Here is a 14,887-nt window from a genome sequence, read left to right as displayed (position 1 = left end):
TGCAGGTGTCACTGTGTGTGGTTCTCCTGTCATCAGTGTGTGAATGGGTGTGAATGGGTGTGAATGATGTCATGTAGTGTTAAAGCGCTCTGAGTGGTCGGAAGACTAGAAAGGCGCTGTACAGTCCATTTACCATTATTCACCTTTATTTAATCACACTAAGTAGTCACACTGATCGTCCCGACTTTTGCTTCTAGAAACTTTGTCTAACTGGACCTCTTCACGTTTTAGTTGAAGACCCCTGCTCTAGAAGCTCTAACCGAGGGACGAAACTACCCAAGCGATACAGTGGGGAGTATTTGATACACTGCCGATTTTGCAGGTTTTCCTGCTTACAAAGCATGTAGGAGTCTGTCATTTCATATCATAGGTACTCTTAAACTGTGAGTGAAGGAATCTAAAACAAATGCAGAAAATCACATTGTTTGATTTAAAAAAATACCCTATATTTTGCAGTTTAAGCGTGGCTACTGTAGTGGTAAATGGACTGTTGTACAGCGCTTTTCTAGTCTTCTGACCACTCAAAGCGCTTTAACACTACACGACATCATTCACCCATTCACACCCATTCATACACTGATGACAGGAGAACCACACACAGTGACACCTGCACATCAGTAACTAACATCCACACACTGTAGTCACAGGAGCAATGTTGGGTTAAGTGTCTTGCCCAAGGACACAACGACATGCGGGTTAGCCGGGCCGGGGATCGAACCCACAACCCTCTGATGGGAGGACGACCGTGCTCCCCACTCACCCACAGTCGCCCTGTATGTTCCTGTAGTGGACATTTAAAAGAGAGTTGTATTTTAGGGTTTTTTAAAAGGCTAGAGCGAAACACAGCAGCTACTGGGCCTCCCCGGGCTGTGCCTCAATCATGAGCATTAATCTGACTTTGGGTCGATTTATTTAAGTCGAAACATTCTTCATTACAAGGCCACGTTTTAGTACGACGAAATAGATCAATATATATAATTACTTGGATAAATGTGGATTTATTTCCACATTTTGTTGCAATGTTGCATATCAACTTGTAATTTTGCAAGCATTTTACATTCCATTTTATTAAAATTAATCAAAATCGCATCTATTTCGTACAAGAGTGTCAATTTCTAGCACCAGAAATGTATAAAATTCAGCCCTGCAGGGTAGTGATCTCCAGTCAAAAGAGTCGGTCAAATTATTATTTATAACTTTCAATAGTATTATGTAAAATGACTGAAAACACAGTTTGATTGCTCCATCACTCTTTATTTCTTTGTTTGTTGACAATCTAAGAAACGTAATGATAGTGTTTCCCAAATGTTTATTGATTGAGTTAATGAGTCAACGACTCATCCCAGATTTGTCGTTAGGATGAAAACGATCCCTAGAGCCAGTCTGAGTGAATCGCAGGCTGCATGTGATGACTTAAGGTCAGATATAGCTGCACACGCCTCATCAGCCGAGTGTGTAGGTATAATGGAGGGTGCCCCCTTTCTCCAGGAAGCAGTCATGCGCATGTGTTCCCCGTTTGATCTGACGCTGGCAGACTCCCAGCAGGTCGTCGAAGAAGAGGTCTTTGTCGAAAACCTCTAGCCTCATCACGTCGTTCTCCTGGCCCTTGTACGTGGCGAACTCCTCCTCCCACCAGGGGTTCTTCTGGTTCCTGCTGACGGATGTTTCGCCCAGATCGGAGGAGCCGCAGGACACTTTGACATAGGCGTCTGGCCTTCCCAGGAGGTTGGCGGACAGATCGGTGGCCCGCAGGTTAAAGAGCTTGAACTGAGCATCGGTGAGAGTCAGGCTGCACAGGACCAAGAGCAGGAGGGGACGAGTGGACGCCATGGCTTCACAGGAGGCTGTGGAGGAGCAAGCGCTGCATTTTATAGGAGATTTACAGTGGTTGTCCGGAATCGCAATACAATTATGTCCCTCAAATAAGTTTTTATAGTTTTATAGAATTATAATGTGTTAATCATGGACACTGTAAGAAGGATTTTCTTCCCTTGTATAGCAAAACAACCAATTTTAAAAGTATGCAGACAATTGTGAGACATGGAAAACCCATAAACAGTATCTTATAGTCCCTTAAAAAAATAAGCCAACCACACATTATGACTCGCTGAGTTGAAAATGTAGCACAATAACAGCTGTATTAGAAAAGGAAAGCCAGCCATTTGTTTCACCAAAAGAAACAAATTACGCCCATTGGAAATGTTTTTGTCTGTGTCCTATGGATGGAGATCTATGGAGCATCCGCAGAAAACTGGTCCATTCGGTCACGTAATTTCACTTTAACTACAACTGGCCGTCCTTTTTATTATAACATTGACAAATTTGACATAACTTGATCAGAGGTGATGAAAAGTGTGGATATCTTTTTTTACAAAATAGCTCATGAGAAGGGATTAGTTTGAAGAAAGTAGAATGATACGAATGCTCCACGGAATCAGAGGTACAGTAACAATGTGAGGCCTTACCTGTAGTTTTGAAACTTTGTCTCGTCTCGTCTTGTAGGCTGTCCCCTGGGTTTATAAAGGCCAGCATATCAGCTTCATCGAACCCTCCCACAAATAGACGCGCAACACTCAGCGTTACACAACATGACAGAACCGGATTTAAGACTTTTGGTTTGGTTGGAGTTGTTCTCAATTAATATTCAACAAAAGCCAGCTAGGGAAAATGTTCTGATGCCAGTGTCTGGAACATAATAATGGGTAACTTGTAATATGATTTAATCCTGAGAATATTCAAGTGGCTTGAAACCTGAATTAATGTAGTTGTGTAGTCAACAATTGACAAATAAAAAAAGTTCTGTTGACAATATTTTTTTCATCCCTTAAATTTAGATTTATAGTTTGGTTATTGGTTCGTTTTAGGTTAAATACACATGAGACAAGAGAATAAACTGGACTTAATTACTGGACTCCGTCATGGTGCACTCCTAAGAGGCTGACTAATATTTGACTGAGGTTGTGACGGTTTATAGATGGTTTGTACTTCATATTATGAACAGAAATGGATCAAAGTGAGCTCAAGTAGAGTTAAAGTTATCAACCTGCAATATCACTTTTTAAGTCCAGTAACAATACAAACGTTGAGATTAAATACACAAAGAAACTGAGCTTGATTGCTTTGCTATTTTTGTTTTGTTGTGTGATTATAAACTCAACAGCATCACGCTGAAGGAGAACAATGTGTGTGGTGACATTCAGCTACTCTACCTTGGACATATTCTGTAATATCTTAAGGTCACAGTTAAATGAGTTCATATTCATGGCAAAAAAAGAGTCTGTGCACACAAGTACTGTATTAATTGATTTTCTCTGAGTTAAGATTGCAATATTGCAACTGAAAAGAAATCCCCAGTAAGTACAAGCATACATGGCCAATAAAGCTGATTCTTATATTATGATTAATTTCCCTTCTATTGGGGTTCTGCTAACGATAGTGCTATAATATAAGTGTATAAAAAGTCTAATATATTGTATTTGTTATGTGTAACTGTGATCATGAACATTTGTTGAGAGAAGATTGTGTGTGCGTGTGTGTGCGCGTGTGTGTGTGCATGTATTTTCTGGATGTGGAACACACACAGCATTCACCCTAAGTGCACCCAAGAGGCAGAAATGTTCTGGGAACAGCTGGTACTCTCTATGAGGTCAGGGAAAGATCACAATCAGGCTCCATTTTATTTGCTTGAGAATTAGAATCAGAGGCCATTTATTGCCACATATGTTACCAAAAGATAAACTTGACTTCTACTTAGTTAAACCATTAAGGGTTTTTATACAAAAAGTGACTTTTTAGGACAATTCTAAGACTTGATTCACACATTACTCCCACTCTATCTTCAGGGAAACACTCTTCAGTTAATACAAATGTAAATGTCAGTTGAAGGTCGTCACAGGATGAAAACTCTCTAGGTCCACTTTGCTGGTAAAAGGTTGGACCCCCTTTGCATTCTGCCTTAATTCTACACTGTGGTCACGTTCAGCAACGATGCTCAGGTCGGCTGTAGTATTTAAACAATGCTAAGGGTACTAAGGGGCGCAAAGTGTGCCAAGAAAATATCCCCCCCCACCATCACACCACCAGCAGCAGCCTTATCCGTGGATACAAGTCAGGGTGGATCCATACTTTCATGTTCTTTACGCCAAATTGTGACCCCGCCATCGAAATGCCGCAGCTGAAGACGAGATATGGTTGAAAGTCCTGTTTATATTGGATCCATCCAGCCTTTAGAGTGTAATATTTCATGCTAGATTACAAGGGGTGACCATTGCTGAATTAGTTGTGCGCATTTAGTTTGGGTGTTCACCTCAAAAGCACGTCCCCATTGCCATTTAACTCCTGCAGAAGGACACACAAAAACGAAACAATTAGTGACCGTGAACAGGAAAGCAACAGATACAATTTGGACTATTTCAGACTGAGGGAGAGGTCTTATCCTCCTCAAAGGAAAAGAGTGTGAAACCTCAATGTGGTGACAGCTGGATTTGTTTGGATTGTGATTCCATTCACTTTGTTATCTCTAATCATTCCAAACAAACATTTATGCAGGAGACACATTCGACTTGTGGCCCATTTGTGTTGGACCAACTGTCCTTTTGAATTTATTAATCTACAAGTTGGCCTACGCCATTACTATTTCTAATCATATTATGAGCTTCATCTGAGGTTAATTAGAAACTTGGTTCAGGTAAACTGGGAGACAATTTAAATGGCATTTGTGTTTGTTTGTTTGTTTTTAAATTGTATTATTTGATTTATTACCTTGACTCTTAGTTTACTTGTTGGTCACACAAGGACAAAACTCCGGGAAAAGGAGCATTTAATAATAAGTATAAATAATCCAAAATGGTTATATGGAGTGGAGTGAATGCTGATTATTTGGTTTTTGATTTGTCCATGTTGAGCAGGAGCTGAAAACATGTGTCATATATTAAGGTAAATGTGTTGGATTGACGCCCGTTTTATTTACTCGTTTACAGTATATTGACGTCAGAGATGAGATGATCTGCATTAGGCACTAGAGCACCGTTTTTCTACCGTGTGACTGAATGTGCTTTTTCTGTATTTCGTTAACCATGTTGCTGCGTGAAATAAACAACAAACGAAAAGAGTGGAAAGATCTCCCGTCATTCGCGTTAAATACCTCATATTCACATTGCAACATTTAGAGTGAAATAAAATGTTTCACAAAGCTCATCACTTACAAATACACTAACTGCAGATACATGAATATGTTATGACTGGACGCAGCTTAATTGACATTATATATATATATATAATGTCAATTAAGCAGCATTAACGTTATAACATTATATATACATATATAATTAAGCATATTAACATATATATTCAAATCAATGTAATCAACTCAATAACAGGATCAAACCAGTCACGTTTATTTACAACAAAACATGACAATCGATTAAAACTGGGGCACGGAAACAGTGCACACTCGAGCGCACAGGGCCATTCAAATATTATTTACACCAGAGGGAACAATAACTATTAATTATTATTACAATTTATTTGTGGTTTTAACTATTTTTTGTTTATTATCCTTCAGATGTTTCTACAACTTGATTGGCGTCCACCTGTGCTAAATTCAGTTGCTTGGACATGATTGAGAAAGGCACACACCTGTCTATATAAGGTATCACAGTTGACTGTGCACATCAGAGCACAAACCAAGCCATGAAGTCCAAGGAATTATCTGTAGACCTCTGAGACAGAATTGTATCGAGGCACAGATCTGGCGAAGGGTACAGAAAGATTTCTGCAGCATTGAAAGTCCCAATGAGCACAGTGGCCTCCATCATCCGGAAATGGAAGAAGTTTGGAACCACCAGGACTCTTCCTAGAGTTGGCCGCCCAGCCAGACTGAGCGATCGGGGGAGAAGGGCCTTAGTCAGGGGGGTGACCAGGAACCCGATGGGCACTCTGACAGAGCTCCAGCGTTGTTCTATGAAGAGAGGAGAACCTTCCAGAAGGACAACCATCTCTGCAGCACTCCACAAGTCAAGCCTGTTTGGTAGAGTGGCCAGACGGAAGCCACTCCTCAGTAAAAGGCACATGACATAAAGCACCTGAATGACTGTTAGACCATGAGAAACAAAATTCTCTGGTCTGCTGAAACAAAGATTGAACTCTTTGGCCTGAATGCCAAGTGTCATGTCATCCATCGGATGGATGGATGGATGGATGGCGCACTAACCGCCAAGACAAATTCCTTGTATGTTTAGCATATTTTGGCAAATAAATGTTCAGTGAACATTTAGTTCAAATGAACTTGTTCAACAAGTTCGATGATGAGGAGGCTCAAGCAGCTGCATGATGCAGGGGGACGTTAAATAAATGCTCTGATTGAGTATAGATTTGAAATCGGTGTTGAATTGCATTCTCATTTCCCAAACTCCTTTCTGTTTACATGAATTTAAAAGATCAACACAAAAGTATAAAATAATGCTAATAATGTGTAATGGTAAAAATATGTTATAACATTGTTTTGTGCTAAAGCCGTGTCTCAAGTGTCCTGTATTTGACCCTGATGTGCAAAGAGCAGCATGATACAAAATGTTAGTTTGCAGCTGTGTCCTGAGAAAGGAGGACGCTCGACTCGATCTCATAGAAGCTTCAAAACAAAGGACTTCTGTTCGTGGCCTTGGTTCATATCTTATTCGGTACGAAAGTTCCGGATCCAAGTTTTACTTTTATGTCAATTAATTATGATTTGCATCGGCCACTGAGGAGGATCTTGTGTGTGTGGGTTCTTATCTCAACTTGCTTTGCAGCTTCTTGTAACTGGCACGGAGAATGTCCTCCACATGTGTATAAAGACTCAGTTTTTTTCATCTACGCAGGCTTTACTGAACTTTACTTATAAACATTATTTATAATTATGTTCATGGAGGTGGGCGGGGGCTTGTGAGCGCCGCGGTGCAGTTCGGGCGAAGAACTCAAATAAATTCCCTGTCGGATATCCAAACATATTTGGGGGGAATTGATGTCAGAGAGAGTAATTGTTGTTCTTAAATATTGATGAAGAAACAATTGTGCTCCAGCAGAAGGGGCAAAAGGGCAGGTGGTTGAGCACCACTTAGGGGTCTGTCTATGCACGTGCCTGCAAACCAGAGAAATGAGGACGGTGGGTTATTGAAAGGAAATACATGAAGGGACAAAGTTGACAATGTTGTCTTCACATTAACCCTTTCACCACTGCATTCGGTATCACTTAATGTTGTTGACTAGTTGGGGCAGTTCAACCCTGTAAGATGTGGATGCTTCTACACTGTAATCAGTCCACATATGATCCGTCTTAAAGGTCCAAAGAAACCTGACAAGTCTAATCTTTGGTGCACTCTAAACCATAACATTTTCCTTAACCTGGCAGTCTGTTTGTAAAAGAGATGTCAGAAGTGGGATTCGAACCCACGCCTCCAGGGGAGACTGCGACCTGAACGCAGCGCCTTAGACCGCTCGGCCATCCTGACTTGGAGTTGCGATGCTTTGGTAAGAGATTTAGAACGCTTCTCCAATAGAACTATGTGGTAATTGTGAAAATATGTCGATACGTATGTCATAGAATATATTATAAAATGCAGTAGGACGGACAGAGTGACTTAAAGAATAGTAATAAAAACGGATTTAGAGGCAAAATAAAAGTGCACAACTTTAAAATGGCCACGTGGTGGTGATCTGTTATCTAATTGCAAAGCAGTTTCAAAGCAAACACTGAGTTCCGGCAATGTCCAAACGATCAGCTGTTCAATCCAAAGAATGACGATTCCCACAGTGCATGTGAAGCCAGTTTTCATCTTATTTGAATGTGAACATGCCATTTATGCTGTCACACGTTAGAGAATACAACACAACATGAGATATGACAATTATTTGCCAATGCAAATCAATGATCCCACATTTACGACATTCGTCTTTTTGTCAGACCGTGTCCTCCTTTTTCATTAGCCCCAGGAATACGGTTGAATGCATTTTTGCAATGATTGATTACCCAGTATTACTAAGAAAACCACTGTGAGGAAAATATATTTCAGCAGAAATTTAAAAAAGGCCACCATGTCAACATAACCATAATAAATATCGTTCAGTAAGTCAACAGAAATATTTAAAAAATGTCATTACCCTGGATGAGGGACCGGCTTTGGGTTGGATTCATTACCCGATATTTAAAAAATGTATGTATGAAGGAAAATACAACACAGAATAACAACCTATACCCTGTAAACTTACCTCTGGTCTCTGCATATAGCATCATCTATTAATCAAAATTGAAATCCATAAAGAAGAGATTTGTACAAACTGCAGCAAGATGCTACCTGAGGTGGAGGCCGCTGCCTCCCTGTAGTCCTCTTTCCAGGTCATCTGGAGGAGGAGCCAAGGCCTGAAGAACACACATGAACAATGTGCTCTGAACAGTAACATGAAACAGCTCTGCCTGTCAAGCTGAACAGATAACACATGGAAAACCAACTACAACTATAACAATAATAATACAACAATGAATGTAATTATTGTCCTCCCTAAAAAAAAGTGGTAGGGTTTGTAATATAAAAACGCTTCTAATCAGCCAGCAAACTAAGCCACTGTTAGAGCTCTGGACAGAGACGTTTATTCTGCACGTGTGTCATTGGTTTGCAATAAAAAGCGTGGACGTGTTTGATATGCGTTGAACTAGTGAGTCAGTGAAACATGGCGGCATTGATCCAACACGACCACTGGATCTTCTTTAACGTATCACTCTTTATTCTACTAACGAGTGTCTGAGTTGCACATCGCAGCGCGTGAGGAGGTGCAGCACGCGCACATCGCGCAATGTCAGAGAAATAGTGTATGCAGCATGTAACAATACATAGTTTTTATGGATGGAATTGCTCTGGTACCCAGCAGCACCGTCAGGAATCTGGGAGTTCTCTTCGACCAGGATACGACCTTCAACTCGCATATGAAGAAGACTTCAAGGACTGCCTATTTTCATCTACGTAACATATCAAAAATCAGGAACTTCCTGTCTCAAAGTGATGCAGAAAAATGTGTTCATGCGTTTGTCACTTACAGACTGGACTACTGTAATTCTTTGTTATCAGGCTGCTCTTGTAAATCTCTTAAGCCTCTCCAGTTGATTCAGAATGCTGCAGCACGTGTATTAACAAGAACTAAGAAAAGGGATCATATCACTCCTGTATTATCTTCTCTGCACTGGCTCCCTGTTAAATCAAGAATAGATTTTAAGGTACTTCTCCTCACCTACAAGGCACTTGCTGGTGAGGCACCGTCGTATCTTAAAGAGCTTGTAACACCTTATTGCCCTACAAGGCAGCTGCGCTCCATAGATGCTGGTTACTTGTTGTTCCTATGGTTTTAAAAAGTAGGCTGGGGGCCAGAGCCTTCAGTTATCAAGCTCCTCTTTTGTGGAACCAGGTTCCACTTTCAGTCTGGGGGCAGATTCTGTCAGCTCTTTTAAAGTAAAACTTAAAACTTTCCTCTTTGATGTTGCCTATAGTTAGGGCTGGCTCAGGTTAGCCCGGACCAGCCCTTAGTTAAGCTGCTATAGGCTTTTTTTCATTTTTTGGGGAGTTGTTCCTGTGCCGATGGAAGCTTTCAGGACAGAGGATGTTGTATGTGTACAGACTGTAAAGCCCTCTGAGGCAAATTTGTAATTTGTGATTTTGGGCTATACAAAATAAAATTAATTGAATTGAATTCATATATGTTTCAACCAAGGTGACGTGGGCTGACTACGCCTGCACGTCAGGACGTCACCCCTCAGCCGTGGCTATGGACTCAAATATATTTGAACTTTCCATGAAATGTGTTCTCAGCGCCATCTTTTTTCACAAATTTCAATGTTAAACTTCAAAAATATAATACCCTCAAACCAAAATAATAGTGTTTTAAAACCTCTACACTAATTTTTGACACATTCCACAGATGTCCCTGTGACATTTAACACATCCCGCCCCTCAAATAATCCTTCTACTCGGATAAATCATTGACTGGCTGTCATATTTCTTTCACCTCCAGCAGGTGCTCGTCCGCGATGCTCAGCCGCCTGAGGGCCTTTTTCAGCCTCTTCTGTGCTCCACAAGAGTTGTTATCTAGTAGATCACTTCTCCAACAAGATTCGTATCGATAGATTCCGTCCAGCAGTAAAAAGTCAAAGAGTTCGCTCTCAGCAGTTTGATTTCACAAGAGGTTTAAAGTTCGTGTTCAAGTCAAAGTGCAAATGGAAAGATCAGAAAGTCTTACGTAACCTCGGTCGGGTCATCGCTCCGTTGCCATGGCATTGAAGAATGCGCATGGGTGCGTGTTTGTACGTGATCCGTTTTTATTAAACATATAGTTTTTAATTTATTCCAGTATTATCTATGTTCTTTTTGAGGATTTCTGCCGATTTAATATCGTTTACTTGTGAACATCTGTTTCTGCAACTCTCCAAAAAAGTGGAATATGCCATTTTTTAACAGGACAAGTTTGTTGAACACAGAGTGACAAACATTTTTTTTGTTTATCATGCAATCTTGTTATACACTCCCCGTAATTAGTTACATAAATAATTGTTCTTAACACTGCAGCAGACCATAAATATCATTAAACACCAAGTGGGAGCATCACTGATTACTTCAATGATTATAGGACATTTGATCTTTCTGACAAAGTTTGTCTTGTTAATAATGGATGGAAAAAGCTCAATGTGAGGGAGGGTTTGCAGCGAGATGTCTGAATATAGGCAAGCTTTCGAAAAGAATATAACGTAACCACGACTACACATTTAACAAAGGTATTAAATATTAACACGGCTACAAATGTGTCTATTTATATCTCTATACCATCATCAGCGAAATCATGAATACAGAGTGAAGTAACGTGCTAAAGGAACATATACCAATGATTTCTGAAACATCTTAACGGCACAAATACCTGAAAAAAACGTAATGAAAACGCACAAATATCTACTCACTGTCACAATTGAATATAGTCAGCACGAAATATATAAAATACCTCTGACTGCGCAAATGAAGACTGACATCCTCGTCTTATCTGTTTGGCTGAAAGTATAACTTTGTTTTCAATAAAAGTAGAAATAAAAGTGGTTGATTACAATAAATACTATTTTATTTGTGTGTCTCAAAAATACCACCATGTTTTGTTAAATTAAATTCATTGTCAACCCTCCTGTTGTCTCTCAACCACCAGCAAACACACCTTCCAAAAATGCAGAGTTGTTTTGGTCCGTCTCTTCACACTTGAAAAACAAGGATAGGCTTAGTTCTTTGAATGTCATCAAAATGATTTCTCCCCTTTTTTCCCCCATGGAAGGGTTTGTCCTGTGCCCATGTGAGGGTTACGGACTGAGGATGTCTGTGAAGCCCTCTCAGGCAAATTTTTGGGCTTGGGATTTTGGGCTATACAAAATGAATTGAATTGACGTGGTTCAAACTGCGGGCAGGAAACGTGGCAGGTGCCAAGAAATAAGTCTGCAAGGAACATGCATGCACTCTCTGCACATGGTGTGTACAGGGGTCCCCAAACAAAGACCTGAATGTGAAAAAAAGATCTGAAACTTGAAAATATAAGATTTGAATCCGAAAACATAAAATCTGCAACCGAAAAATACAGCTTGGTACTCGACTCGTTCCACAAATCTATGCAGAACAGTCGCAAACCCTCTTGGGAAGCTGGTACCAAGCGTGCGTTTGATCCCAACAGCTGAATCTCAATACATTTTGGGATTCGAGCTCTGCAGCCTCTCGTGTGCGTGGATCCTCCCGTGCAGTCTCAGTCCCGTGCCGTGAGCGAACCGCTTCCCGCACACGTCGCACGCGTACGGCTTTTCCCCAGTGTGCACTCGCGTGTGTATCTTCAGCGTCGTGCCGACGGCGAAGCCTTTCCCGCACAGGACGCACTTGTAGGGTTTCTCCCCCGTGTGCACCCGCACGTGGTTCTTCAGCGACGAGGCGTAGGAGAAGCCCTTCCCGCAGTGCGCGCAGCGGTACGGTTTCTCCCCCGTGTGAGTGCGGTTGTGCCTCCTCAGGTCCGCCCCCCGGCGGAATCCCTTCCCGCAAGTGAGGCACGCGTGGAGCTTCTGGCCCGCGTGCGTCTTCACGTTGGCGCCACAGTCAAACTCCTTCCCGCACACCGGGCAGGTGAGGGGCGTCGCCCCCGCGTGGTTTCTCATCCGGGCCTTCAGGGCGAACCCTTTCCCGCAAGTGTTGCATTTGTAGTGCTTTTCTCCCACGTGGGTCCTCGTGTGAACTTTTAACTTTAACAAATCGGAAAACTCCTCGGCGCAGAACAAGCATTTGAAGCGCTCGCCGCGCTGGTCTCGGCGAGGGAGGCCGTGGTCACTGTCGGACTCAGATTGGATTGCTGCTCCCGAGGTGACGTTTGGAGGATCCAAAAGCGGAGTCCGACCCATTAAACATGTGTCGGTCTCCTGTCCCTCCCGACTGGTGGGCAGTTCCTCCCATTCCTCCTTGATCCCCGGGGGACCCTGACTGGAGCTCCTGTCCTGAACACATAGCGGCCGGTCAGCGAGACCCTCCGTGACCTCTGAGAGGGAGGAAGGGAGAAGTTAGTGGTTTCCCTCACATGTCAGAGCCATTTCTTTCCCACACTTTTTTGGGGTGGGGGGGGGGGGGGTAATTTCAGGGAGGGAGGGGCCGCCCCCTGTTATAATGGGAGTTTCTAGCGGCTTCTCAGGTGTCACAGAATATACTTCCCTTCCTCACAGAGTGGGAAGAAGACGTGTATTTCAAAACGGAAAAAAAGTGTCTAATCAGGACAATTGTTCATGTATTTATCTACAAAAAAACACGTTGCCTATAAACATGTATTCTTTTGCACTTTGTCCTATAACCCTTCTTTGGCCCTCTCTGTGATCGAGTTGGACACCCGTGCACCAGGTGGTTTAGGTCCAGCTTCCATCACAGATCCCCGATGCTCTGTGTGCCTCCCAGAACCTTCGCAGGTTTCTAGTTCCTCAAAACCGCCACAAAAAATAAAGGCCCCAACCCCGAAAACATCTACTGTACTTCACAGTCCCAAGCCAGTCATCACTTATGTATTTCAAATGTTTTCTTTTTCTTTATTTTAAATGCAAATGGTTTTACAGTTTATCACGTGTTAATATTTAAAAAAAGAACCATTTGTATCACTTGTATTTGTAAAAGCATACGTGGTCTGTATGAAATGTGCATTGTATAGATAAAGATTATTTATATAAAAACGTTTTTACAGTTACATATCGTGGAAGGTAAGTGTTCTTGGCGCGAGGAAGTGGGCGTGTGGGGGGAGCGCGTGGCTGTCACGCTCAATGCGGGACCCTTGCGAGTCCTGTTATCGGCAGACTGCACCTCGAGCGCCCATAACAGGCTTGTAATAAAGGCGTCATAACGCGGGGCGAACCGCGTAACTCACACCAGGACGTGCACGTCGACGCGTAACTGTGCACATTAATGTGGCAGTAACGCAGCGCGATGCACCGTCCATGACGGTGCTTTTCACTCACGTTTCTGGTGTAGTTTCACCACTGGCTTCAGAACGACGTCCAGCAGTTCGCGCTGGCGGCGGATCTCCTCCTCGTACTCCGCCACGCGGTCCGCAAAGACCCGCAGGATGTCCTCCGCGGCGGCGGTCAGCCGCTCGCGGACAACGTCCCGGAGGCAGAAGACTGACGACATCTTGCGCGAGTTACCGTTGATTTGTAGTTGGTGAAAACGCAACGGCACTTTAGAATAAACAGTCCGCTATGGCGTCGTTTCCGCCGGACTCGTTATGATGTAACTCCGGGTTAAAGGGAGAGCTCGCTGCCGGAGTGCGTTCATTTTTATTCATTTTAAATGTATTTATTTAAATAGGTTGATTATTATGGCAAGATTCAATATACATACGTCTAAGTTCACAAGTTTAAGACTCAATCTCAATACAAAATCTATTCTACACCTACAAAAGGCAATCAAATAGATGGCATTGGCTGTGATAAAACTAAAGACACATCTCTTCAGACTCTACCTCGACTAAAGACTAACAGATTGTAGCACTTACATTGTACTTATAACGCCACTCATCTATAGCAATTTGTAAACTGGCTTATCTGATGAAATTGCACGTTCTTGTTTCTTGTTCGGAGTTTGTATCCCTATGGTTGAATGCACTTGTAAGTCGCTTTGGATAAAAGCAGCAGCTAAATGACATGTAATGTAAAACATTATGCAATTACACAACCAGGAAATGTGCTTTTGGTGTAGTTTGTCCTGCATTTTTATACACCAACAGCGAGTCCAGAGCCTGGTAAATCAAAAATACAAGCGCCTTGTGAGAATTTCCTTTAAAATTGTATAATAAAAGTGATTATGGAATGAAATCCACACAAGCAACAAGATACAACTTCTGTTATATTTAGTTTGTATGGCATATAATAATTTGTTTAATGACCGTAACTGACTTTTATAAAAATAATATCCAAAGTTGTGGAATTGTGTGTAAACTATGACCTCATTAGGACCTTTGATTTTATATATAAACATCCTTTCTTTAATGGAACTTTCCTTCAATATTTCCATGACATGACATAATATATTACATTACTATAACAGACTTCTCATCCATTTCATGACTAGTATGGTAGACTAGATCTTCAATGCAGACACTTTACCAACATTCTTCACTACATTTATGACTGGGGATTTTTTTTTAAATAGCACAATAGGAGTTTCTCAACATTTATGTGGCAATTGTTTCTATGATTTGTTTATGTCATACAATTGCATACGATCCTGGCATACAGTGACTGACATCTTTACTGCACTCAAATATTGAAATGACAAATTTGTTCAGAAAAGAGTTCTGCAACCATTTAACAAAGTTGCCATGG

General features: G+C 41.7%; 2 protein-coding genes and 1 non-coding gene across 3 annotated transcripts; all 3 read right to left on the bottom strand.

Moving 5' to 3' along the window:
- Positions 1 to 1,051: 1,051 nt before the first annotated feature.
- LOC120831387 (uncharacterized) lies at positions 1,052 to 2,496 on the bottom strand. Its single transcript, XM_040196811.2, has 2 exons — positions 2,466 to 2,496; positions 1,052 to 1,844 (listed from the first exon to the last, which is right to left on the bottom strand). The coding sequence occupies exon 2, from the start codon at positions 1,828 to 1,830 to the stop codon at positions 1,444 to 1,446; it is 387 nt and encodes a 128-aa protein (XP_040052745.2). The 5' UTR covers positions 1,831 to 1,844; positions 2,466 to 2,496; the 3' UTR covers positions 1,052 to 1,443.
- Positions 2,497 to 7,404: 4,908 nt separating this feature from the next.
- Positions 7,405 to 7,487, bottom strand: trnal-cag (transfer RNA leucine (anticodon CAG)). The gene has a single exon. It is a non-coding gene; the product is annotated as a tRNA-Leu (tRNA).
- Positions 7,488 to 10,316: 2,829 nt separating this feature from the next.
- Positions 10,317 to 13,790, bottom strand: LOC120830247 (uncharacterized). The gene is made up of 2 exons (XM_040194764.2): positions 13,523 to 13,790; positions 10,317 to 12,564 (listed from the first exon to the last, which is right to left on the bottom strand). Exons 1-2 carry the CDS (start codon positions 13,692 to 13,694, stop codon positions 11,729 to 11,731), a joined length of 1,008 nt encoding a protein of 335 aa, XP_040050698.2. The 5' UTR covers positions 13,695 to 13,790; the 3' UTR covers positions 10,317 to 11,728.
- Between the last annotated feature and the right edge of the window lie 1,097 nt (positions 13,791 to 14,887).

Source organism: Gasterosteus aculeatus, chromosome 13, assembly GCF_964276395.1.
Source record: "Gasterosteus aculeatus chromosome 13, fGasAcu3.hap1.1, whole genome shotgun sequence".
NCBI classification, from domain to species: domain Eukaryota; kingdom Metazoa; phylum Chordata; class Actinopteri; order Perciformes; family Gasterosteidae; genus Gasterosteus; species Gasterosteus aculeatus.
This window is presented reverse-complemented; position numbering and strand designations above follow the sequence as displayed.

Coding starts and splice junctions, on each gene's coding strand:
- LOC120831387 (XM_040196811.2), bottom strand. CDS start 1,830: ATGGCGTCCACTCGTCCCCTCCTGCTCTTGGTCCTGTGCAGCCTGACT.
- LOC120830247 (XM_040194764.2), bottom strand. CDS start 13,694: ATGTCGTCAGTCTTCTGCCTCCGGGACGTTGTCCGCGAGCGGCTGACC. Junction 12,565..13,522: donor GGTGAAACTACACCAGAAAC/GTGAGTGAAAAG, acceptor CCTCCCTCTCAG/AGGTCACGGAGGGTCTCGCT.